The sequence below is a fragment of the Leguminivora glycinivorella genome, chromosome 18, assembly GCF_023078275.1.
Source record: "Leguminivora glycinivorella isolate SPB_JAAS2020 chromosome 18, LegGlyc_1.1, whole genome shotgun sequence".
NCBI lineage: Eukaryota > Metazoa > Arthropoda > Insecta > Lepidoptera > Tortricidae > Leguminivora > Leguminivora glycinivorella.
This window is the reverse complement of record NC_062988.1, coordinates 11,011,235-11,034,368: the sequence shown is the minus strand read 5'-3', so window position 1 is coordinate 11,034,368 and position 23,134 is coordinate 11,011,235. Positions and strand designations below refer to the sequence as shown.

The following is a 23,134-nucleotide window of genomic DNA, read 5'->3' as shown; positions in this document are numbered from 1 at the left end:
AATCCTAAACTAACATTTCTTAAATATATAGTAATTATAAAATTACTACTAGTTTCAATTGACAACGTTTCAAAATTTTCAATGTCCCTAAATCGAAAACCATTTCGAGATATACGCTTGTAGATCACATAAATAATTTTTTTAATTTTTTTTCCGTATTTTTAGTATAAAAAATCTTAAAAATAGCTTAAAGGGGAAGTGACGTCAAATAGCTGATTTAGAGCTGCCACTATAACAAAAATATCTTCCAGTTGGTATTTCACTTGAGTTTGACAGTAACACTTATCACTCTTCGTAGCAAAGATATTAAAAATTTCATGGCTTAGTCTATGGTTCGTAGTCATTAACTATTGGTTGACAGTGACACTTGAGTCACTTGACAGTCAGACATACCGAACTGTTTGAGCTGACTGTTAAAACTTTTTTTTTAGAAATGATTTTGTCGTTTTCTTAGGTGTATGAAACAACACATGTGACGTCACGAAGCTGTTGTCTTGACGTTTGTAACTTACGCTCTTTCTGCTCGAAGTAGTAATAAGAAGGGATTTTCTCATTAAAATAGCAGTTTTTGGAAAAATAAAAAAATACGTGTATCTTTTAGTATTGAGTTCTTTCAAACCAAACAATAAAAAGTTGTACTCAAAAATATGAAATGTTGTCAATTCTGTGATATCCAAAACCACCAAGTCAGTTCAGCGCATCATCTTCCAAGTTCCTCGTGGCACACCCTGTCACGACGCTATTTGTGGCGCAGTCGGTAGGATTTTCCGAAGAACTACCAGGTGACCTGATGCAGTGAAGTAAGTGGCCACAGCTTGATTACTGAGAGAAAGCTGAGGGATCGGGAGGATCCAGAAGGTGAAATCGAAAGTACTCACTCAGAAGACACCGTTCCTTCCTTAACAACCCCCCCCCCCCTACTTGTTTCTTTTATTTGTTAAAATTTTAATATAGGAGCTCCGTAGGTTAATTATTATTCATACTATATTTTTATATCATTGACCTTAAATGATTATATAGTTCAACAAACGGATATTACCGCATAAAGTATTAATATTTTATGTGTTTTAGAAATTTTATTGTGTGTGTGTTTTGTATTTTATAAAGCTTAAAATTTTATGCCCAAGGGGACATATTTTACGCTTATAGATAACACCGTGTACTACAGTTCTTATAAAAGTAGTACACGATTTGAGAACTCGTCTTTGCACGTTAACACAATTAAGTAATATTAATAGTGCATATTCTTTATTTACCTGTAAAATAATCTATTTAACCTCTTTAGGTCAATTCGCCATTAAGATTGAACAAATAGATTTTTAAATTTAATTTTTCTCTCCTTTCACCGTAAATTTGTAGATGGATCTGTTAGCTCAGGCCGCTGATAACATGAATCAGGCACAAGCCCAGGTTCCAGCTCAGGTTGAGGCCCAAGCTCAATCCCAAGAGCAGGCTCAGCAGAGGTATCAGGAAGACGACCTGACTAATAGAATGCAGGAAAACTTAAATCTATGAAACGATAGATATGAGGAAGGTGGTTCTGATGAAGCCGAACCATCATCATATTCTCCCTATCGCTCAGACGCACCTCACGTATATGCACCAGTGTATCAAGTAAATTCGAGGATGCCTCCTCTAGGCATTCCTGTAGTACAAGATACAAGCGGTCGAAATCCGCAAATGCCAACGTTAGGCGAAATGATGAAAATCATTCCGACCTACAACGGCGACCCACGTCAATTAAGCAGGTTCTTAAGAAAATGCGATTTCGTGCTACAACAGTACCGAAGTGGGTCTGATGAGCGGTACTCGTACATACTAGAAGTAATTACGTCTAGACTAATAGAAAAAGCAGCTGAATTAGTGAGTAAAAATGATTACTTAGCCCAAAATTGGACTATGTTAAAGCAGCTCCTAATTCAACATTACGGTGATCAAAGGACAGAAAAACATTTAAAGACCGAATTAGAAAATCTTACTATAAAAAGTGGTGAGAAATTAAATGAATTCTGTGCTAGGATTCAATCAATTAAAAACCAATTGTTAGCAAAAATAGCGGAGCAAAGTGACGCATCCGCTTTACAAATTAAAATGACGATATATAACAATACCGCGCTAGATGTATTTCTCTATAATATTCCGGAAAGAATATTAAGAGCAATACAAATAAAAGAGCCTAAAACTCTCGAAGAAGCGCTTAAATACGCCCTCGAACAGGCTCACTTCGATGAGCATTACTACAAAAATAGGAAAATTAATTCTCAAATCAAAAAGCCAGGAACCTCACAGCAAAAGGATTTTAAGAAAAATAATCCTGGTCCAAGTACGTCTACCTCAGGAAATAATGCTAATTACACCCCGAGGCAGAATTTTCAAAGTTACTATAAATCCGACCAATCCCAACCATCGAATAATAACAGTCACAACAAGTCGCCTCAAGCGCAGACAAACCATGCGCAGGGTTCTCAGAACCCAAGGTCAAGTTATAATAAACCGACCTATACTCCGCGCCCTACTAAACCTCCAACGCCGAAACCAGGCGTAAGTAATGTTAAACTAAACCAACATAAAGTCTGTCCTACTTGGTATGCTCCATCTAATCAACTCTATTTTAGACGTTGTCCCCCACATCCCCCAAGTGCTATGGTAAGTTCAGTGCCTACCCCTGAGGTAGTGTACAACGAGCCAAACCCTGGCCAGTTAGATAGGAGATGGGCAAATCCAGATTATAATGGCATCCCCGGTGTTCATTTTAACTCATTTGATGAGGATCAACCAAATTTTCGAGTCAAGGCCTCAATAGAGGCAAAGAAACCATAAAAAGTGAATATTTGCCTTATATTATAATCCCTGATCAAAAAATAAAATTATTAATAGACACGGGAAGTTCGCGCTGTTTTCTTAGTAACACAATAAGCAATAAATTTTACTTTCAGTACAAGGAAACTGAGTCATTCAATGTTGTTACTACACATGCCGTAAGCACGCATGACACAGTCGTAAAAATACCGCTATTTAAGTTATTCAACGAGGGCGAAATCAAACATAAATTTTATGTCTTTGACATTAACGACTGTTATGATGGCTTATTAGGAATGGATTTATTAAAAAGATTAAATTCTAAAATTGACTTGGAAAACGATATTTCAATAACTAATAAGGCTACTATACCAATAAAATTATCTCAAACCAAGTCAATAAAAGTTCCGCTACTAACTATAACGGTGCAACCGCGTAGTGAACAAAGAGTCGTTATTCCAACCTTAGCACAGGGTGAAGGAATAATCGACCAAGTCGATTTTACGGAAGGTCTTGCAATGCCTTGCGCTCTATTACAATGTAGTAATGGGTTTGCTCAAACTACTGTTCGAAATACGGGTGACAAAGAAATGGTTATCGATATATATTTACCATTTTCCGTTAAAGAATTAGATAGTAATATACTATGTCATTATATACAAGAAGAACCGAATAAGGAAGAATTGCTCATGCAAAATTTAAAGAAATTAAGAACGGATCATATGAATGAGGAGGAGCGTAAAGCGATAATAGCTTTGTGTCAAGAATATAAGGACATATTCTTCCATGAAGATATTCCGTTAACGTTCACGCACCAAATTAAGCACCATATTAGGACAAAAGATGATACGCCCATTTAAAGCCGTATCGTCAGTCTCCTAGTCAAACCGCAGAGATTAAGAAGCAGGTGGATAAATTACTTAAAGCTAATATAATTACTCCATCATTTTCTCCGTGGAGTGCTCCTGTTCATATTATTCCGAAGAAAATGGATGCTTCTAACGAAGTAAAATATAGAATGGTGATCGACTATAGAAAACTTAATGAGATTACCATTGACGATAAGTATCCCATACCGAATATAGAAGATATTTTCGATAAATTAGGTAATAGTTCCTATTTTTCGACATTAGACTTGGCTTCTGGATACCACCAAATAGAGGTCAACCCAGAAGACCAGCCCAAAGGTGCGTTTTCCACAGTTAACGGGCATTTTGAATTTAAAAGAATGCCTTTTGGTTTAAAAACAGCCCCTGCTACATTCCAGAGAGCTATGGACAACATTCTCAAAGGAATACAGGGCACTCATTGTCTAATATATCTCGATGACATTATAATATTTTCCTCAACATTTCCAGAACATATATCAAGACTAAAGAAAGTATTTGCAACGTTAAGAAAAGCCAATTTAAAGGTGCAGTTAGATAAATCAGAATTCCTTAGAAAAGAAGTATTGTATCTAGGTCATAAAATTACAAAAGAAGGCCTTAAGCCAAATGAGGATAAAATTAGTGCAGTATTAAAATACCCTCTTCCTACAACCGGGAAACAAATAAAAAGTTTCTTAGGATTAGTCGGATACTATAGAAAGTTTATACCTGATTTTGCTAAAATTACTAAACCAATGACTCAAATGTTAAAAAAGAATCAAAAAGTGGAAGTCACTAAAGAATTCATAGACGCTTTTGAGACATGTAAGACGCTGTTAACAAATGCACCAATCTTACAATATCCAGATTTTACGAAGCCATTTATTTTAACGACTGATGCTTCTAACTCAGCATTAGGCGCAGTGTTATCTCAAGGAAATATTGGTAATGATAAGCCTATAGCTTATGCTAGCCGAAGCTTGAACTCAACCGAACAAAGATATAGTACGATTGAAAAAGAACTTCTTGCTATACTTTGGGGAGTAAGGCATTTTAGACCTTATCTCTACGGTAAAAAGTTCCAAATTTACACGGATCACAGACCATTAGCATGGCTGTACTCGTTAAAAGAACCTAATAGTAAATTAACTCGATGGAGACTCCGATTACAGGAATATGACTTCGAGATAATTTATAAACAGGGCAAACAAAATACTAATGCGGACGCTTTATCGAAAATAGAGGTAAACGCCTTAAATACACAGGAGGCTCCAAGTTCAAGTTCGAATAGTAACATTATCGATATACCAGATGACTCTGATAATATTTCGGAAACAACTTTAAGTGCTTCAGAAAATGAAAACGAAGATGACATAGATGAAATTGAGGATAGCAATGATTAAATTATTCCAAAATTATATGAGGCTGTAGACGTAAAACCAAATCAAATTTTATTTACTCATTGGTATAAAAATGAAACTAAAATCGTGAATAAAGGAAAGTGTTTAGAAGTTTTCTTACCATTAGATGCTAAAATGATTGAAACTTTTATTAAAAATAATCTAAATCCAAGTAAAAAATATTTCATTTATTTTAATTCACCGCAATTAAAAGATATTTTCTATCAAACAACTGCTAACTTATGTGATAAAACAAATGTACCATTTATAGAATGCACTAAACGAGTTACTGTATTAACCGACGAATCAGAACAAAAATAAATTATTAAGAAATACCATGATGGAAAAACCTGTCATAGAGGAATAAATGAAAAGTAGGTATTTATTGGGCACGCTGCCCCACCAAGGCTTCGCTCGCTTACGCCTTGGTGTTGCAGCGTGCCCAATAAATAAAAATGAGTGCTGCTGTTTGCGTTGATGCTACGGGAAGGTGACAATCAACGCTCGCTCGCTCCTGGCACGCCTGCTTAATAATTATAATCTTAGAACTATTTTATTTAAATACCGCTCCGCTCCGGTTCGGGAGGTAGAGCGCCCAATATTCCGATCCGTGGTTGGATGTAGTTGAACGAAGCCATTACAAACGTCGCAGCCAACGTTGATGAAATTGTAATGCGTTCAATTGGATCGTCATTCAGATTATACACCGCTAACGTTTGAAACTCACCTTGTTAATTTCCAGATCGATCGGTCGGTCGATCGGTTACTTATTGTATAAAACACATCATCGAACGGAACGCGTTTCACTTCTTAATTATAGAACGAGACTCCGTTCCGTTCTTTCGTTCATAATCGCGTTTTGCGTTATCAACACTAAATTGCCTACGATCGGAACGCGTTTTACACTTAATTATCGAACGGACTTCGTTCCGTAATGCGTTCAACTTGATCGACATTCTGTTGATACACCGAATTAATTTCCGACTTTTTTAGAATTCTGACTTATGACATGTTTTGCGCATAAAAAAGCAAAAGCTTAACGCAACGGGTCAAGTCACGTTACCAAGTCAACATCGCAGAGTGGGCCAGGCTCTTTGATGCCGTTAAGTGGTAAGAGACGAGACACGTCTGTCCCCCTGTTCCCAGAGGGACACACACAATTACACGTTAGGAACGGATCTTTAGACTAACTATCGTTGTGTGGCGTTTGACACACACACACACCTTATCGCAGAGCTAGCCAGACTCTTTGACAAGGTGAGGTGCATGGTACTACCGTCCGCTGTAGTTGCGTCATACAGGAATTCACATGTTGCTACTCGCTCCGGTAATACGTCGCCACGTAGGGTTTGCATCATACCGAAATTCGCCAATTGCTGAGAACGAACGTCAGTAATACGTTGCCACGTTAGCAAGTCAACATCGCAGAGTGGGCCAAGCTCTTTGATGCCGTTAAGTGCTAGGAGTCGTTGTGAACTAGCGGTCGTATAGCTACAACTTCTCCGACAACTACATCGCGAAAACCTTTACTTATATGAAATAATCTAAAAACTTTCTAAAGCGCGATGCAGAACATGGAAAATATATGATTCGAAGACAAACCATAAAATAAGGAGTGTTAGGTTTAATTTGAAATGCATAATATTGATGTTATACGGTTTTATATTTCAAACAACATTGCTTGTGTGACGTAGATGTGACGATTCAATTGGATTTTGTTTATGTGTGAATCAGTTTCAATCTTAGTTTAATCGTATTAAAGTTTATTTATATAAGACTGTGATTACCTACTCAGTAGTATGGTGTAAAACAGTCAAATCGTAAAAATATGTTAATGCAAAATCAGTCTTACTCATTGAAAATTAAAGATACATTTTATTTTTAGTCATAAGTTTCATAGGTATATATGTGAATAGGGGTGCTGTAGCCTGTAATGAATGACACAAGAAGTTGTGAGAACTTAGAATATGCAACATAGTATTTAGCAAAATAAGATATTTGATCCAATAGGATCAACTGCATTCAAAAGTACAACGTGCGTTGTCTACCTGAATACTTATCTGCGAACATGGAGTGCAATTACTGTTTACGTAGTATAAAATATTACAGAGTAAGAAGTGTAACAGAGATTCGTTTAATTCGAAATAAATTATTTTCAACTTAATATTATGTAAGTGATTTGTTTGCTGACTTTTCTGCACGATAAAAGTGAAAAGTTAATTTATTAGATACTAATATTCAATCGAGTTTATTTAATAAATTTTACATTAAACTAACAAGCGTTTGCTTTTTTTACTTTTATTTAGCATCTAACAAATTAAAAAGGCGAACATTTTGATTTACGTTACAAATTACATTAGGCTAATCAATCAACAAGCGTATTTCTATTGTTTACTTCATTGTATAGTTTTTCAGTAGAAAACCTCTGGTATTCATCCTACTCTGTGTCATTTGCTGATTACACATACACTGACAACCTACAATAATCGATGCACTTTACTTAACAATATAATTGATATGGATATGACTGTAGGTAAGAGTTCAAAAGCAATTATATTGTATCAAAGAAATACTAAACATGCTACTCGCACCATTGATTTTATCAGCTGAATAAATATATAAATCACGCTTGTTTAGAATGGAATGCTCCCTTTCTGGTAAGTAGTTGATCAAGTTTTTTACATATAGCGGTTTGGTACGTCGAGCAAAACCGTAATTGATCTGTCTAACAATAAAATTGACTTTGTGAATGAATACACGAAATCAACTTTTTCGGGTGTACTAAATCAATTGTTTCATCACTATTCGTTACTTCTAATTCATGATTATATTTTTTTTAAATCGTATCCACGTTCTGCTGTCGTTGTAAAATAGTGTACGTTAGCTAATATAAACCTAAATTTCGTAATATAATTTGATACTTGTTTTTCGATGAAAATGTGCTTTTTAGCAAAACAAAATCCGCTAATTTAAAAACGAAACAAGTGCGAATGTACATTAATTATTTTTGGTGTTAACGCGTGATAATATAGCACACAAAATGGGGCGACTTATTTTCGTAGTTGAAACATAAAATAAAAGAAACGAAACAGTCAACTCGGTATTTTTTTTTGGTTAAATACCGGAGGTATTAGACCATACAATTATTCCTGTCATTAGCGCGCGACCGTGCTATCACTATATTTACGCCTTGCTCTGCTGAAGTGTTGCTACATCAATTTATCATGTGAGTATTGATTTATTTAATGTCTTAATTTTAATCTTTAGATCTAAATTTTTTAACGAAAAATTAACTAACAGTGTTTTTTAGGTCCGACTCAGAGCTGTCGTACCGCTCACGAAGCCTATCGCCGCAGCCGATAAAAAAGTCATCAAAGGATAACAAGCGACGTACGCATTCTTTAAGGTAGCTATTTCTCACTGAATGTTTATATTGTTATTACTAAGGATATCACGAGCCATTTTTTTTATTTCATTTAGCCGCGAGCCTGAACGAGTCACGCTTCCTGCTGCAAGTTCCCGAAAGGCCAATGCTGTTGAACCTGCTGGACCATCGAAGCGCAAAAAAACTTCAAGGTAGTTAGTTACATTTATGTATTTTGTGTAAGACTGTCACATACATCCTATATCTATTTTTTAATGCAGGTTTCGTAGTGCACATACTTCTTCAAAATTAACATAAGTTAAACTATTACTTTTGTTCACAGCGCTAGCAAGAAGAGCGGAACGGATCTATTTCAAATCATTCGTGATGAAGAGAAAATTGCATCCATTTCATCCGAGCGAGTGACTACTACGTCATCGTTCTCAAGCCGCGTGTCTTCCGGTACATCGCGTCGCACCGTAGTCAGACCAGGCCCCGTAGCCGAATGGCATTTCTCCAACGCCAAACGAAAACGAAACATAGTCCGGCTCTGTCGCGCCAATACGCAAGAGCGATAGGGATAGATATCTACTAGCGTTTCGTTTCGTGAGCGTTTCGTGAGCGTTTGTGCCATTCGGCTACGCACCCTGTAGGCCTAGCACATGATGGCCGCGGGAGTATGTCGCCGCGAGATAGACTACCCGTCCTTATGTCATTCATACAGTTAGAAGAAGACGTGGCATCTATCTCGCGGCGACATACTCCAGCGGCCATCATGTGCTAGGCCTACTGGTGACTTCTTTATCGATCTCAAGGTGTATAAAATAGAGGATCATCAAAAAGAGGCAGATGCTTTAGAGCGTTACAAAAAGGCCTTGGTAGCTATCAAGCTGCAGTGTGAAGAAAAGTCTGTAGAGTGGGAGCAGTGTCAATCACTTCTTAGTACTGCATTTGAAGTTTTTAAGGATAGTGAGGCTTCCTTTTATTGTAGGAAAAATTAGGTAATTAATTATTAAAATTATTAAATTAATTATTATTTTGATAAATCACTTGGCTAAAAACTGAATCAACTATTGGTTACATGTTATACAAAGTAGAAACAGTTGGTTGAGCCTTTAAACCGCTGAAATTATAGTTTAATTCTAGTATTTTTTAACTTTTGTTTCACATAATGCCTTTTTGTGTATCGTGTAGCACATCTGTAGAAAAAAAATCATGGGTAGGTCATCTCCATAGTAACGAACATAAAACTAAAAATAATTGCATTCAAGATATCTGTGATGGTGTGGTAATGATTCAGTCAGCTTTTCGTAATCGCATCGCAACTTATCGAATTTCGGCGGAAAATAACCAAGTTACAAGTTCTATTGACATATTTATGAACTCGATTCGTGACAAAATCAGTACTCTATTAAAAAAAATCACTTCAGGTACATACCTGCATAAAAGTAAACTTAGAATTATATGGAATATTTATGTTGTTTAAGAATAACACTCAATCTATGAAATCTTTTGGTACGAAAAATAAGATTTTGTACCAAAATTTAGATTTCGAACGTTATTACACAGAAGTTATAAATTGTTTTTAAAAAAAGGTCGAGGAATTCGAGGAGCGTGATAGCGGATGGGCTTTTTTAAATAATTCTCACTTGGAAATTAATATAAATAAGTTTCAACCGTTGCGCGGTTCAAGCTTTATCGAACTGCCAAAAGTTATACAAAATAAAAAAGCGTGTCTTAACATACAGAATAAAGATCAATGTTGTTTTGCATGGTGCGTAACTGCGGCTTTATTCCCCGCTAAAAAACATCCTGAAAGGTTAACTTCCTATCCTGATTTTAATAACGTACTAAACACTCAAGGATTGTCTTTCCCGGTTACATTTGATGAAATCAGAATATTTGAAAAAAACAATCCAACCCTTCAATTTATTGTTTTTGGGTTGAAAAATAGTAAAATAGTAGGCCCACTTTATAAGTCAGAAAGTAACAGCTATTTGAAAAATAAAAACTATTCACCTGCTGTTATTAGAAAACGGAATCAGTTCACATTACTGTTTGACCAAGGACTTGTGTCGACTATTTAGGAGTCAAGTCACTGCTCAGCATGCAAAATTATACTTCTGTGAAACGTGTTTAGTATTTTTCTCGAAAGAAGAACAACTAGATAATCACTTGTGTAGTGGAACAGTCATTGTACTACCTGAAAAGGGTGCAGTTATTAAATTTAAAAATTATGAACGTAAGCAAAATATGCCGTTTGTAATATATGCTGATTTTGAGTCACTATTACAGCGAACGGGTGAATGTCAATGTGACGTTGATTGTAAACTACTCATACCACTGTCAACACAGATTTTTTGCAACATCACACGCCTGCTGCGTTTGCGTACTATATTGCGTAAAATCGATTACAGATGTGCTATATGGATACGGATAGTTTCATTTATCATATTATACAAACCAAGAACTATTACAGAGATCTAAAAACTTATCTTTTACCTTATTTTGACACTAGCAACTTAAACTTTGACAATGAGCATAATTTACCAATTCAGAACAAAAAAGTACCAGGACTTTTCAAGGATGAAATGGGTGAGAAATACATAATTGAATTTGTGGGACTTCGATCTAAACTTTACTGTATTAAAACTAACGATGATATCATAAAAAAAGCTAAAGGCGTAAAAAAGGCAGTTATAAAGGAATTAGACGTGTTTGATTATGAGCAATCATTATTTCAAGGTGATGTTATTAAAAAGAAAAATATTTTATTTACACACAAAGTGTTAATAAAATTGCTATAACATCTAATGATGACAACAGTGGCGTAGCGTGGGTGGGGCGGAGGGGGCGGCCCGCCCCGGGCGGCAGCCCGCGGGGGCGGCAAAATGTCGCCGGTGAAGCGAGTTGAGACCACTACATACGAACGACAACATCGCATCATGCCGCGCGGCGCTGCCGGGCGCGTGCGAGTCGAGTTGACTTGAGATCTTTTGTTTCACGCGTCGGCCCGTGTCCATTCGATGCCTCTCTTTCTTTCGCACTCATTGAACATTGTACTGAACTTTGTTTGTTTTAGTGCATTGTGAAGTACCGTCACGCAATCACGCATTACTCGTATATTTGTTTCGCGAGAGTTTTGGATACGGAACGAAAGCCATTTATATTGTGTTTCGATCTTTTAAATACTGTTAAAGCTTTTAAAACTAAACATTTAGAACTTTACCTACCCAATCTTTGAACTAGTTTTTGAAAATGAAAAGAGTCAAAGAAAGCGGTGCGGAATTCCGCAAAAAAAAGGCTAAGAAAGATGCAGATGCGAAGAAGTCTCAAGGTGCATTACTGAAGTATTTCAGTTCCAGTTCTGGTTCGAAAGCCACATTAACGTCTTCGATGACATCCTGCAGCAGCGAAAGTGATTCCAGTGTAAGTATATGATTCCTCCATTTAGAATCGTGCGTGGCCTAGAATTACTCCAGTTATTTTAGACATAACATGTATGGGTTACTCGCAATTAATTGCAAGGTTGTAAGGTTCTATATCATTATCACTAACTGACTCCGAAAAAGTAAAAAAATCAAAATGTGTATGTATGTATGTGTGTCTGTTTTTAATTGTCAGCCTAAGCCGCTGAACCAAATTTGGATGAAATTTTACATAAGGGGATTTTTCGTAAATATCTATGAATATTTTTTTGGATAACTTGATTATTTATTGGTACCTGTCATACAAATAAAACATAGTTTTTCATTTAGCTCAAAAATGGCGCGAACGATTTTATCAAATTTCTCGTAATTTTATCTTTTAATAACATCTATATTATGACATACTCAGTCAGTTTTTACCGGAAAACTGTAAAAAAGGTAGCTGCCTACAAAATCAATTTTGTTTGTAAATTTTCCTTTAAGTCCGGCAAACCGTGCTGTTACCAAATTCACTTTTGTTTTTGATAGATAAAATAGTTATTTGAAATTCGAAAGTGTCCTCCGGCCAATATTCATGAAAATACATTTATTTTACAGGCACAAGAAAAAGACGTGCCTGCCGTCGCAGTTGGAAAAAGTTCTGGTTCCACCAAAGAGCAGGGTCAACACGCAGTCGAATCACCAGAAGTACCTCAAGCATCTAGTCATAAGCCTGCAGAAAAAGTGAATGTTGCCAAAGAAGACATAATTGAAATCGTGCCTTCTGCTCCTGCCGAAGTCAAAGATGTGAATCTCGACGATGTAGGTTGCTGGCCTTCTCCTATGACCGACGAAGTCAGAACGCTTCTAGTACGTCGCGGATCTGACTCAGTACAGTACATCGATTCTAAATTTGCTGATGTTGTTCGCCCAGGGTCTTCAACTAAAGGCGGTACCCGAAAACTAACCAAAGAGTGGTTCTACAAACCATTATCTAACGGCGAAAAGGTTCTCCGAACATGGATGGTGTACTCGCCTTTGAAGCAATCCTTGTATTGTTTTTCTTGCAAGCTGTTCGGCAATTCCGGCTCGAACTTCGCATCTGAAGAAGGATTTAACAAATGGTGGAAGCTAAATCCAAGAATCGGAGACCATGAAAATAGCCTGGGCCATGAACAGAGCTTCTTGAAATGGAAGGAGTTGGAAGTTCGCCTAAACTGTAAAGCAACCATTGATCAGAAACAACAAGAAGTTTTCGAAAGTGAGGAGAAAAAGTGGAGAGATGTACTGTACAGGTTGCTGAATATTATCCAGTTCTTAGCCAAACAGAATCTGGCCTTCAGAGGACATCGAGAAGACATTCGAGGAGATGATAGTGGCAATCGCGGGAACTTTTTGGAGTTAGTGCACCTCCTAGCTAAATACGACCCTCTTTTAATGGAACACCTGACAAAGATAAAGCTGGGAGCTAGGGTTTCAGTTTCGTATCTATCTCCAGAAACCCAGAATGAATTTATTAACTTACTGGGACAGCAAGTTCGATCCACCATTATCCGTCGTATACAACAAGCTAAATATTATTGCGTAATCTTCGACAGTACACCAGACATCTCCCACAATGACCAAATGAGCCAAGTTCTGCGATACGTGCATATCGAAGGAGAAAAAGTCGCCGTGGTAGAATCTTTCATTGATTTCTTCGAACCAAAAGGAAAAAATGCAGAAGATCTCAGCAACGATATAATCGCGAAGATAACATCAGACGGACTGGACATACAGAATTTGAGAGGACAGGCTTATGACAATGCTGCCACCATGTCAGGGATCCACAATGGAGTTCAAGCCCGGATTAAAGCACTGAATCCGAAAGCTATATTCGTTGCATGCACAAACCACTCACTAAACTTGGCTGGGGTACACGCTGCTTCTGAATCAGTGGATTCCGTGACGTTTTTTGGAACTCTGGAGAAGCTATTTGCCTTCTTTTCTGCATCAACTGCTCGATGGAACGCTTTGGTTGCCGTCACAGGTCAAGCAGTGAAACGAGTCACTAAAACGCGCTGGAGCGCTAGACATGTAGCTGTCAAGATGCTTAAAAATAAGTTTGAGGTAGTTCTTGAGGTACTGGAACAATTAACAGATTCATCTCAAACTTTCGAAACAAGATCGGGAGCCAGTCTTCTCCTGACAGCCATGCAGTCATTTAACTTCCTAACTTTTCTTGGCTTTTGGGCTGCAATGCTACCTGAAGTAGATGACGCACAGATTTACCTGCAACAAAGAGGACTTAGTGTGGATAGGTGTGCTCAGAAGCTCTGCGCTTTGAAAACCCTTTTAATGGAAAGTAGAAACCGTTTCGTGCAAGAAGCAATTGACTTTGCTAAGACTGTCTGCGAAAAACTCGGAATCGAACTCAAAACGAGAAGAATTCGCAGGAAAAAACGCATGCATGGCGATGAATCTTCTGAAGATGCAGCTTTGTCTCACGAGCAGGAAATCCGACGAGAGGTGTTCGCATCATTCGACAAGATCATTCAAGAAATGACGACTCGATTCCAGCAACTTCAAGAAATATCGGACAAGTTCGGATTTTTGATGCCAGCAAAACTTTTGGACAGCGAGTTCGAGTGTGATCTTTCCCATGTATTAGAAGACATCGACAGGGACGAGTTTCAGATGGAGCGGAAGCGACTCCAGCAGTTTGTTGCCTGTTCTGAATCAGACGAAAATATAAGTGGTAAAGGACCACTGGAGCTCCTCCAGTTCATTCAAAAACTAAATCTCGGAATTTCGGTTCCAAATATAGTCGTCTTGATTCGTATATATTTGACTTTAGCGATTAGTGTTGCAAGTTGTGAGAGAAGTTTCTCGAAGTTGAAGCTAATAAAAAATTACCTCAGATCTACTATGAGCACCGCTAGACTATCAAATTTGGCTATATTGTCGATTGAACAAGAATTGGCTGCTAATATTGATTTTGACAAAGTTATTTCTGACTTCGCTGCTCATAAGGCCCGTAGAATCCGCTTGTAAAACCGCTCATACTATTTTACCTTGAATAAAAGATACCTCATTGCCTGTGAAATTTAATTTTAATTAAGCACCTATAGAATGGGGGCGGCAAAACGGGTCTCCCGCCCCAGGCGCCGAGATGGCACGCTACGCCACTGGATGACAAACGATTGATATCTGCTGATAAAGTATCTACACGAGCATGGGGACACACTACGATACTTAATATTTAAATTCCTAAACAGCTTTCACTGTTCATGGTTAGTATGATTATTAGGAAATAATGTATTATTGTATGATCTTAAGATGTCTTAGGGCCGGTTGCACCAAGCCGTCTGTCACCGTTAAAGCATTCGTTAAATTTTATTGTATGGGAAGTTCCATAGACCTGTGCGACGTGACGATGATGTGTCTGTCAAATGTGGTTGATGCAACTGGCCCTTAATAAGTTAATATTAACTGTAATCAAATGTTAGCTATTTTATGTTCCCATCGCATTATTTCATTACTGTTTGACTTTAAATGTTTGTTAAACTATATTATTTTATAAACTTTTCGTTATTCCTGTATAATTGTGATTTATGAAAATAAATATGTACTAAGAATTTTATGTTTTTCAATTAAAAACCTATTTTAACCGTAAACCGTATTGTTTAGTACCAAGTCTAAACAATATAGTATGTACATTTATTTTTATTTTCTAACTAGTTACGATGCATATTCATATTATTAGACTTGACTGTACATTTTAATAAACAGTATTTCATAAAAACAAGTTACAACCTGCAACTTTTAATTGCTTAACAAATTTTCAAACGTAGTAGATGTAACATGATATTATGAATAAAGCATATTTAACACGTGCCATAGTTCATTGATGCGCTTGCAAATATTGAAATTTATTTAAGTATATTGTCGCATATAGGTTAAGTTATGTCTCTATTTTTATTCTTTGTCGTGTTTTATTTGCTTTTGTGTTGTATTTTTGTGCCTGTTGTATTGTCTTTTGTGTGTCTTAGCATGTACTAATAAAACTACCCTTGCATGCTACTAATTTTAATAATATAGAATAAGTTAATCATAAAAACTAACACTGTATCATGATTGGTTATTTGGATTAATAAATACATTCGCGATGTGTAGCGCGCGAAGTGAAAGGGGCGGAGCTACACGGCATGGAGGGGCGCGCTGTTACATAAGCACCCACGCCGCCTCCGCTCCCTCATTCCGCTCACTACGCTCACGAGCATAACATCTTAACATGTCTTTACCTTACTAACCCTGGTAGCCCTGGTAACCCTGGTAGCCTTGGTATTGGTAGCATGGTAATTGGTACGAGGTTCCTGTCAGCGCGTCTACAAGCTTCTACGCCGGTCAACGAGCGCAGTCCTGCACTCCACATCGTGGTCCTTCGAGCCGGATCAGAAAAAAGAAACAAGTACGCGCTGACGCCTTGAGGTTGTCCCACCTCGGCTCAGTATCCTCACCTTACCTTTACCAGCTTGCTGGTCGGATCGTGCTGCGTTGTAGGCTCGTCCTCCGCTCACGTATCCTGGCAACTTTAGTTGCATGCGTCACATGGTGACGTCATCACGCCGCTTTCGAACGTAATAGGCATTGCACCTCGCCATTACGGGAGATTCGGCGCATCGTGGGATCTACGCTTAGGGGTGTCGACGCTGCGTTCTGTAGCGTCCGCACATAGGCGATAGGTAGGTCAGTGATAGTTAGGGACCCCCGCGTGTGCTAAAAAGAAGACAGCAAGAGTACGAGAAGAAAAAGATGTCCGAAGCAGGAAGAAACCTTCGTCCCCGCAATAAACCGGGCACGGCTGCCCCCGCGTCGTCAAATCCGACTCCGTCGTCGGGTCTCACCACCTCGGCGGAGACAAATACGTGGAGCAAAGGCACCGGCGGCAACCCAGACGAAGAGCGTGTAGTCAGTGATAGCGAATCCGTAGAATTCGACCACACGGTTAGGAGTCGTGAAGGCACATTGGTCGGGCAACCAATCGCGAGTAAAAGCCGCGCCGCGCCCGCGAAAGGTAGTCGCGCCGCGTCCGCGAAAGGTAGTCGCGCCGCGTCCGCGAAAGGTAGTTGCGCCGCGTCGCAAAGGGATAGTAAGTTAGCAGTTCTAATGGCCGAGCTCGAAGTTCGTAAAGCCGCCTTGGTTGTTGCTCAGAGGCAGAACGAAACCGCACAGATTAAGTTGCAGATTGCGCAATGTGAAGCGCAATCTGACTGTGCGAGCGTTTCGTCGGCTGCTCACGAGCGCACCAAGAGTTGGGTAGAACGACAGGCTAGGCATACGGAGCTCGCGAAAACCGAGAATGTCATTCCCGCGCCGACTAGCAAAATGGAAGTTAAGCCCGAGCGTCCTAAACCGTACGGTAGTCATTTCGCGCCGATAGTCCACAAACCTCCTGAGTTGCCTAGCTTCGACGGCAACGTAACAGAATGGATAGCTTTCCGCGCGGAATTCAACGACACTTCGCCTATGTTCAGTGACGTAAACAACGTGAGTAGGATTAGGCGTGCTCTCAAAGGAGACGCACGAACGGCAGTGAAATCGATTATGTATACTGTTCAAGACCCGCGAGTGATAATGGACGCGTTAGAGCGTCAGTTCGGCGATCCGGACGAAATAGTGTTAACCGAATTGCATAGTGTTAAACGTATGCCACGTTTGGCAGAAGACAATAGTAACATTGCGTCGTTCGCAGCGCACGTAGCAAACGCCGTGGCTACAATAAAATCACTCGGGCAGGACAAGTATCTACACGCGCCGGAATTGGTCAATAAAATAGTTGATAAATTAAGTTTAATAGTGCGATATGAGTGGTCGAAATACAGACGTGCTAATCCCAGTTCCCCAGACCTCGTCGCGGTCTCTGAGTTTTTAAACGAGATTAGCATAGCCGCGAAGCGCATTATCCGTAAACCGACGCATAAACTGAGAACCGCCGTGCATACGGTTTTATATGAGCACGAGCCTAGGGCATCTGGGCGTCGAGCCCCCGAATACACGCGCGATATCAGTACCGGTTCGGAAGAATCTCGCGACGCACGTCCGCGTACGTACGATAGAAAAAGTCATGCTAAAGTAAATCCGCCTATAGTAGCTCAAGTGAAGCACCGCGAACATAAAAAAAAACCCGTGGTCGCTTCATCGAAGCCTAAGACGTACAACTCCACCTCCGTCGCGCAAAGTCACGCTTGCGCCATATGCGCTAGTAATGAGCACAAAAACGTGTCGTGCCCTAAGCTTATCGCGGCCTCGGTGGCAGAACGTTGGGAATTAGTTAGGAGCTCGAAGCTCTGCTTTAGGTGTTTAGACTTGACTCACCGTCGACCTGTTAAATGCAAATACGTCGCGTGTGGTGTAAACCAATGCGAAGCGGGTCATCATAAGTTACTACACGGACTGAGCGCGGTCGCCCCCGCGAACGGTAGTAATAGGACGGGAGCAATTAATACTATCTCGTGCGCGCACACGTATTTAAAAGTCATTCCTGTAGAGGTATCTGGGCCGTTAGGCACAGTGCAAACCCTCGCGCTACTAGACGAAGGCGCGGAAATGACGTTAATTTTACACGAAACCGCTGATAAAATCGCACCACGGGTCAGAGGTCAACCTCTCGACATCACGGGCGTAGGCGGTGTAGTGAGCGATCAAGATTCGTATACTATGCAGGTCGCTATTCGAGGCTTTTGTAGTCGTCATATGGAAATCATGGAGGCCGTTACGATTAGTACGTTCGGAGTAGGCGTGCAATGCGTTCCGCGTAGTACGGTCGACAAGTGCGATCACTTGAAGGAAATCGCAGACGAGCTGTGGTATCCGCCCGCGAAGCCTACTATTTTGATAGGACAGGATAATTGGCATCTAATTATCACGCGGCAGATTATTAGCGGACCGCCACATCTTCCCGTAGCTAGTCTCACGCGATTAGGCTGGGTTTTGCACGGACCAGATAAGACGACCCGCGCCGCGGTACATTTTGTAGGGCACGCTAGGCCTAAGACCGCGGACGACGAAGCCGTCGAATTAATGAAGCAGCATTTCGATATCGAGGCGTTAGGTGTGTCAAAACAGCTGCCTAGGGCCGACCCGGATCAACGCGCGTTAGATATTTTAAGGGCAACGTGCGAAAAGATACCGGGGAGAATAGGTATCGAGCGGGACTATTATGGCGGAGCGATGACGAAACTCTCCCAGACAATCGCGCGCAGGCGTTAAAACGGTTATATAGTTTAGAACGAAAATTAGACCGCGACGCGAATCTTAAAGCCGAGTATTCGAAGCACATGAACAATTTGCTAGAGAAAGGCTACGCGGAGAAAATGGACTCGCCCCCGCCCCCGACTCGCCCCGGGCATGGTATCTCGCGCATTTCCCGGTTTTTCATCCGCAACGTGGAAAAATGCGTCTAGTTTGGGACGCAGCGGCTATGGCCTACGGCAGGTCATTAAATAGCGCGTTACTGGCCGGGCCAGACTTGTTAGAGTCGCTATTCGGAGTATTGGTTCGCTTCCGCGAGGGAAAAATCGCGGTAATAGCGGACGTTAAAGAAATGTTTCTCCAGATCGAGATTATGGAACAGGATCGGGACGCTTTACGTTTCGTTTTTAGGGGGAGGACCGCGACGGACCGCCGCAGGAATATAGAATGAAAAGGCTAATATTCGGCTCAGCGTCGTCACCTACCACCGCGCTGTATGTAAAAAACGAAAACGCGAAAGAACATAGTGCAGAGTTTCCGATCGCTGCGGAGAAAACGATTAAAAATACGTATATGGATGACATGTTGATAGCACTCGACATGAGCGAACAGGAAGCTAGGCGCGTTGTGAACGATGTTTACGAACTGAACATGCGCGCGTCGTTTGAACTTCGAGGTTTCGCGTCAAATCATCCGGAGGTGATCGCGGACGTAGTCAACAGTAAGGAGGAGACTACGGTCATAGGCGCTAGCGATAGCGAACGCACGCTAGGCTTAAAGTGGAATCATAAACGCGATACGTTAGGGTTTAACGTGAATTTTAGGAACACGCCCGAAAACGTACTCGACGGCCGCGAATTACCCACAAAAAGGCAGGTCACGAGTAGTGCGATGTCCATATTCGACCCCATAGGTTACATTAGCCCCATATCAGTGCTAGGTAAAGCGTTAATGCAAGAGATATGGCGCACTGGGATCGGTTGGGACACGCCCATTCCCGTTACGCTCGCGCCCGCCTGGCGTTCGTTTATAGAAAACGTACAGCAGTTAAAACAGCTCGAAATTCCTAGACACGTACCCGCGTACAACCGCGAAGCGCACATGCATGTATTTTGCGACGCTAGTGAAAAAATATACGCCGCGGCCGTGTATCTGGTTAGCATAACGCCCGAGGGAGAGCGTACGTCCGCGTTAGTAGCCGCAAAGGCCCGCGTCGCGCCTCTTCGCGTAGTTAGCATTCCACGAATGGAATTACAGAGCTGTGTGCTAGCCACGCGTCTAGCAGATACGATAATAAAAGAGTCGGACTACGTAATTAAGGAAAAATATTTTTGGTCAGACTCGAAGACGGCACTCGCTTGGATTCGCTCAGACCCGCGTAAATATAAGACGTACGTCGCTCATAGGTTAGCTGAGATAGAAAACACTACCACCCCCGCTAACTGGCGATGGGTGCCTAGTGCCGCTAACGTAGCGGACGACGCCACTCGGGGCGTCCCGGCGCATTTTGGGGCCGACCACCGGTGGTTCGTTGGGCCAGAATTCATACGGAAAAGCGAGTCTTATTGGCCGGTAGAAAAAACGCTCGCGCCTGTCGCAGACACGGGCGAAGAGCGCGCAGCGAAAGTAGTTTGCTCGCTAGGCGTTACTAGGAAAACGTTCGACTACCTACCAGATATAAATAGGTTTCCGCGTTTTAAACGTTTAGTTAGAGTCACTGCTCTCGTTCTGGTTGCCGCTGAGGCTTTCAAAGCCTTATTGCTCAAAAAGAAAACGGAAACAGAAATGAACAATGAACATATCAGACTGGCGGAGATATTGCTCATTCGTCGGAGTCAGCACGCGTCATTCCCGGAGGAAATTAAGTTGCTGGAAACTGGGCGCGCGCTACCTAAGAAATCACCGCTGCACAAGGTCGCTGTGAAGCTGGATAAAAACGGGATCATCACTCTGAACGCGAGGATCGACAAAGACGTCCACATCCCAGTGCTGCACGCGAAGGAAGATTTCACGAATTTGCTGATATATCATTTTCATGCTCTGTACAATCACGGCAACCACTCAACCGTCATTAACGAGCTGAAACAGAGATATTATATTATCGGGCTGCGCGGCACAATACGATATATTACAAACAAGTGCCAATGGTGTCGGACCTATAAAGGGACTACCCTCAAAGTTCCCGTAGGCGACTTACCAGCAGAGAGGCTCCAGGCGAATCAACCGCCATTCACTGCCGCCGCCGTCGATTTGTTCGGCCCGATGAATATTACAATAGGCCGCCGCCGCGAAAAGAGATGGGGAGTGTTGTTCACTTGCCTCACAACTCGAGCTGTACATCTAGAGCTTGCCGCCTCCTTATCGGCATCCTCCATGATACTATCACTAAGAAGAATGATAGCTCGACGCGGCGCGCCTACAGTTCTGTACTCGGACAACGCCACTAACTTTTACGGCGCCGAGAGAGAACTAGCGGAAGCTAAGAGAACACTGCCTGACAGCCTGAAGCCCTTCCTGTCCGAACGCGAGATGACCTGGAAGAAGATTCCACCTGGAAACCCCTCAGCAGGCGGCGCGTGGGAGCGCCTGGTGGGCAGTGTTAAGACCGCTTTAAAAGTGACACTGAAAGAAAGAGCTCCTCATGAAGAAGTTCTGCACACGCTGTTGCTAGAAGCCGAGCATATAGTCAACTCGAGACCGCTGACGCCAGTGAACCCAGACCTCGACGACGAAGCTCTGACGCCGAACCACTTTCTCATCGGCCGTTCGAGCGCCCTGTCGCCGCTAGGCGTGTTCACCGACTCCGTGTTGACCCTATCGTCATGGAAAACAGCTCAGAACTTGGCCGATCACTTTTGGAGGCGCTGGATAAAGGAATACCGGCCCAGCTTACTCCCTCGGTCGAGCGCTCATCAGCAGGTGCACAAGCTACACGAAGGAGACATAGTGATAGTGGCAGACGGCTCTATGCCCCGCGGAACTTGGCCTAGAGGTGTAATCACACAACTCTTTCCCGGCCCTGATGGCCACGTAAGAGTAGCCATAGTTCGTACCCGCGCAGGAGAAGTACGTCGCCCAGTTTCCAGGCTTATTCCCATATGCTCTGTCCACTCAGACGGTGTTAGCACACGCGGGGAGATTGTCGATATAGGTTAAGTTATGTCTCTATTTTTATTCTTTGTCGTGTTTTATTTGCTTTTGTGTTGTATTTTTGTGCCTGTTGTATTGTCTTTTGTGTGTCTTAGCATGTACTAATAAAACTACCCTTGCATGCTACTAATTTTAATAATATAGAATAAGTTAATCATAAAAACTAACACTGTATCATGATTGGTTATTTGGATTAATAAATACATTCGCGATGTGTAGCGCGCGAAGTGAAAGGGGCGGAGCTACACGGCATGGAGGGGCGCGCTGTTACATAAGCACCCACGCCGCCTCCGCTCCCTCATTCCGCTCACTACGCTCACGAGCATAACATCTTAACATGTCTTTACCTTACTAACCCTGGTAGCCCTGGTAACCCTGGTAGCCTTAGTATTGGTAGCATGGTAATTGGTACGAGGTTCCTGTCAGCGCGTCTACAAGCTTCTACGCCGGTCAACGAGCGCAGTCCTGCACTCCACATATATAAACAACCGCACTAATTAGGTGGTTCATTTACGGATTCGCAGACTATAACGACGAATACAGTGAAGGACCCTAACAATTCGCATAGCTTCTCTGCTGATATTTACTGGTAAGTTTCAGTTATTTTTATAAGATTTAAACGTTGACTATGTTGGAAATGTATTTTTGTGAGATATTTTAGCACACATTGCAACAGATGTTTTTTTCCTTTATTTCAGTGAGTAGAAGCTTTGCGTAGCTTCAGGCTAGAAATATTATTTATTTTTTTATTTCTTTTGTTACAGGAAAATGGAACACGTAGAAGAAAGTTCTCCTCTAATTTTGTCCCAAGTGTTTGCTCAGAACCCATATGATGACGATGTTAATGACGATCTAGTAAACAAGGTGATGAATGCCAAACCTAAAAAGCGACAACACAAAATTCAAAACAAG

At 41.0% G+C, this 23,134-nt stretch overlaps 2 protein-coding genes across 2 annotated transcripts; both read left to right on the top strand.

Annotated features, from left to right (window-relative positions):
* Positions 1-7,441: 7,441 nt before the first annotated feature.
* Positions 7,442-10,738, top strand: LOC125236126. The gene is made up of 5 exons (XM_048142825.1): positions 7,442-8,294; positions 8,379-8,474; positions 8,549-8,644; positions 8,776-8,984; positions 10,728-10,738. Coding segments are annotated over exons 1-5 (414 nt in total). The 5' UTR covers positions 7,442-8,292.
* Positions 10,739-19,654: 8,916 nt separating this feature from the next.
* Positions 19,655-22,723, top strand: LOC125236125. The gene is made up of 2 exons (XM_048142823.1): positions 19,655-22,138; positions 22,649-22,723. Exons 1-2 carry the CDS (start codon positions 19,655-19,657, stop codon positions 22,721-22,723), a joined length of 2,559 nt encoding a protein of 852 aa, XP_047998780.1.
* The last annotated feature ends 411 nt before the right edge of the window (positions 22,724-23,134 follow it).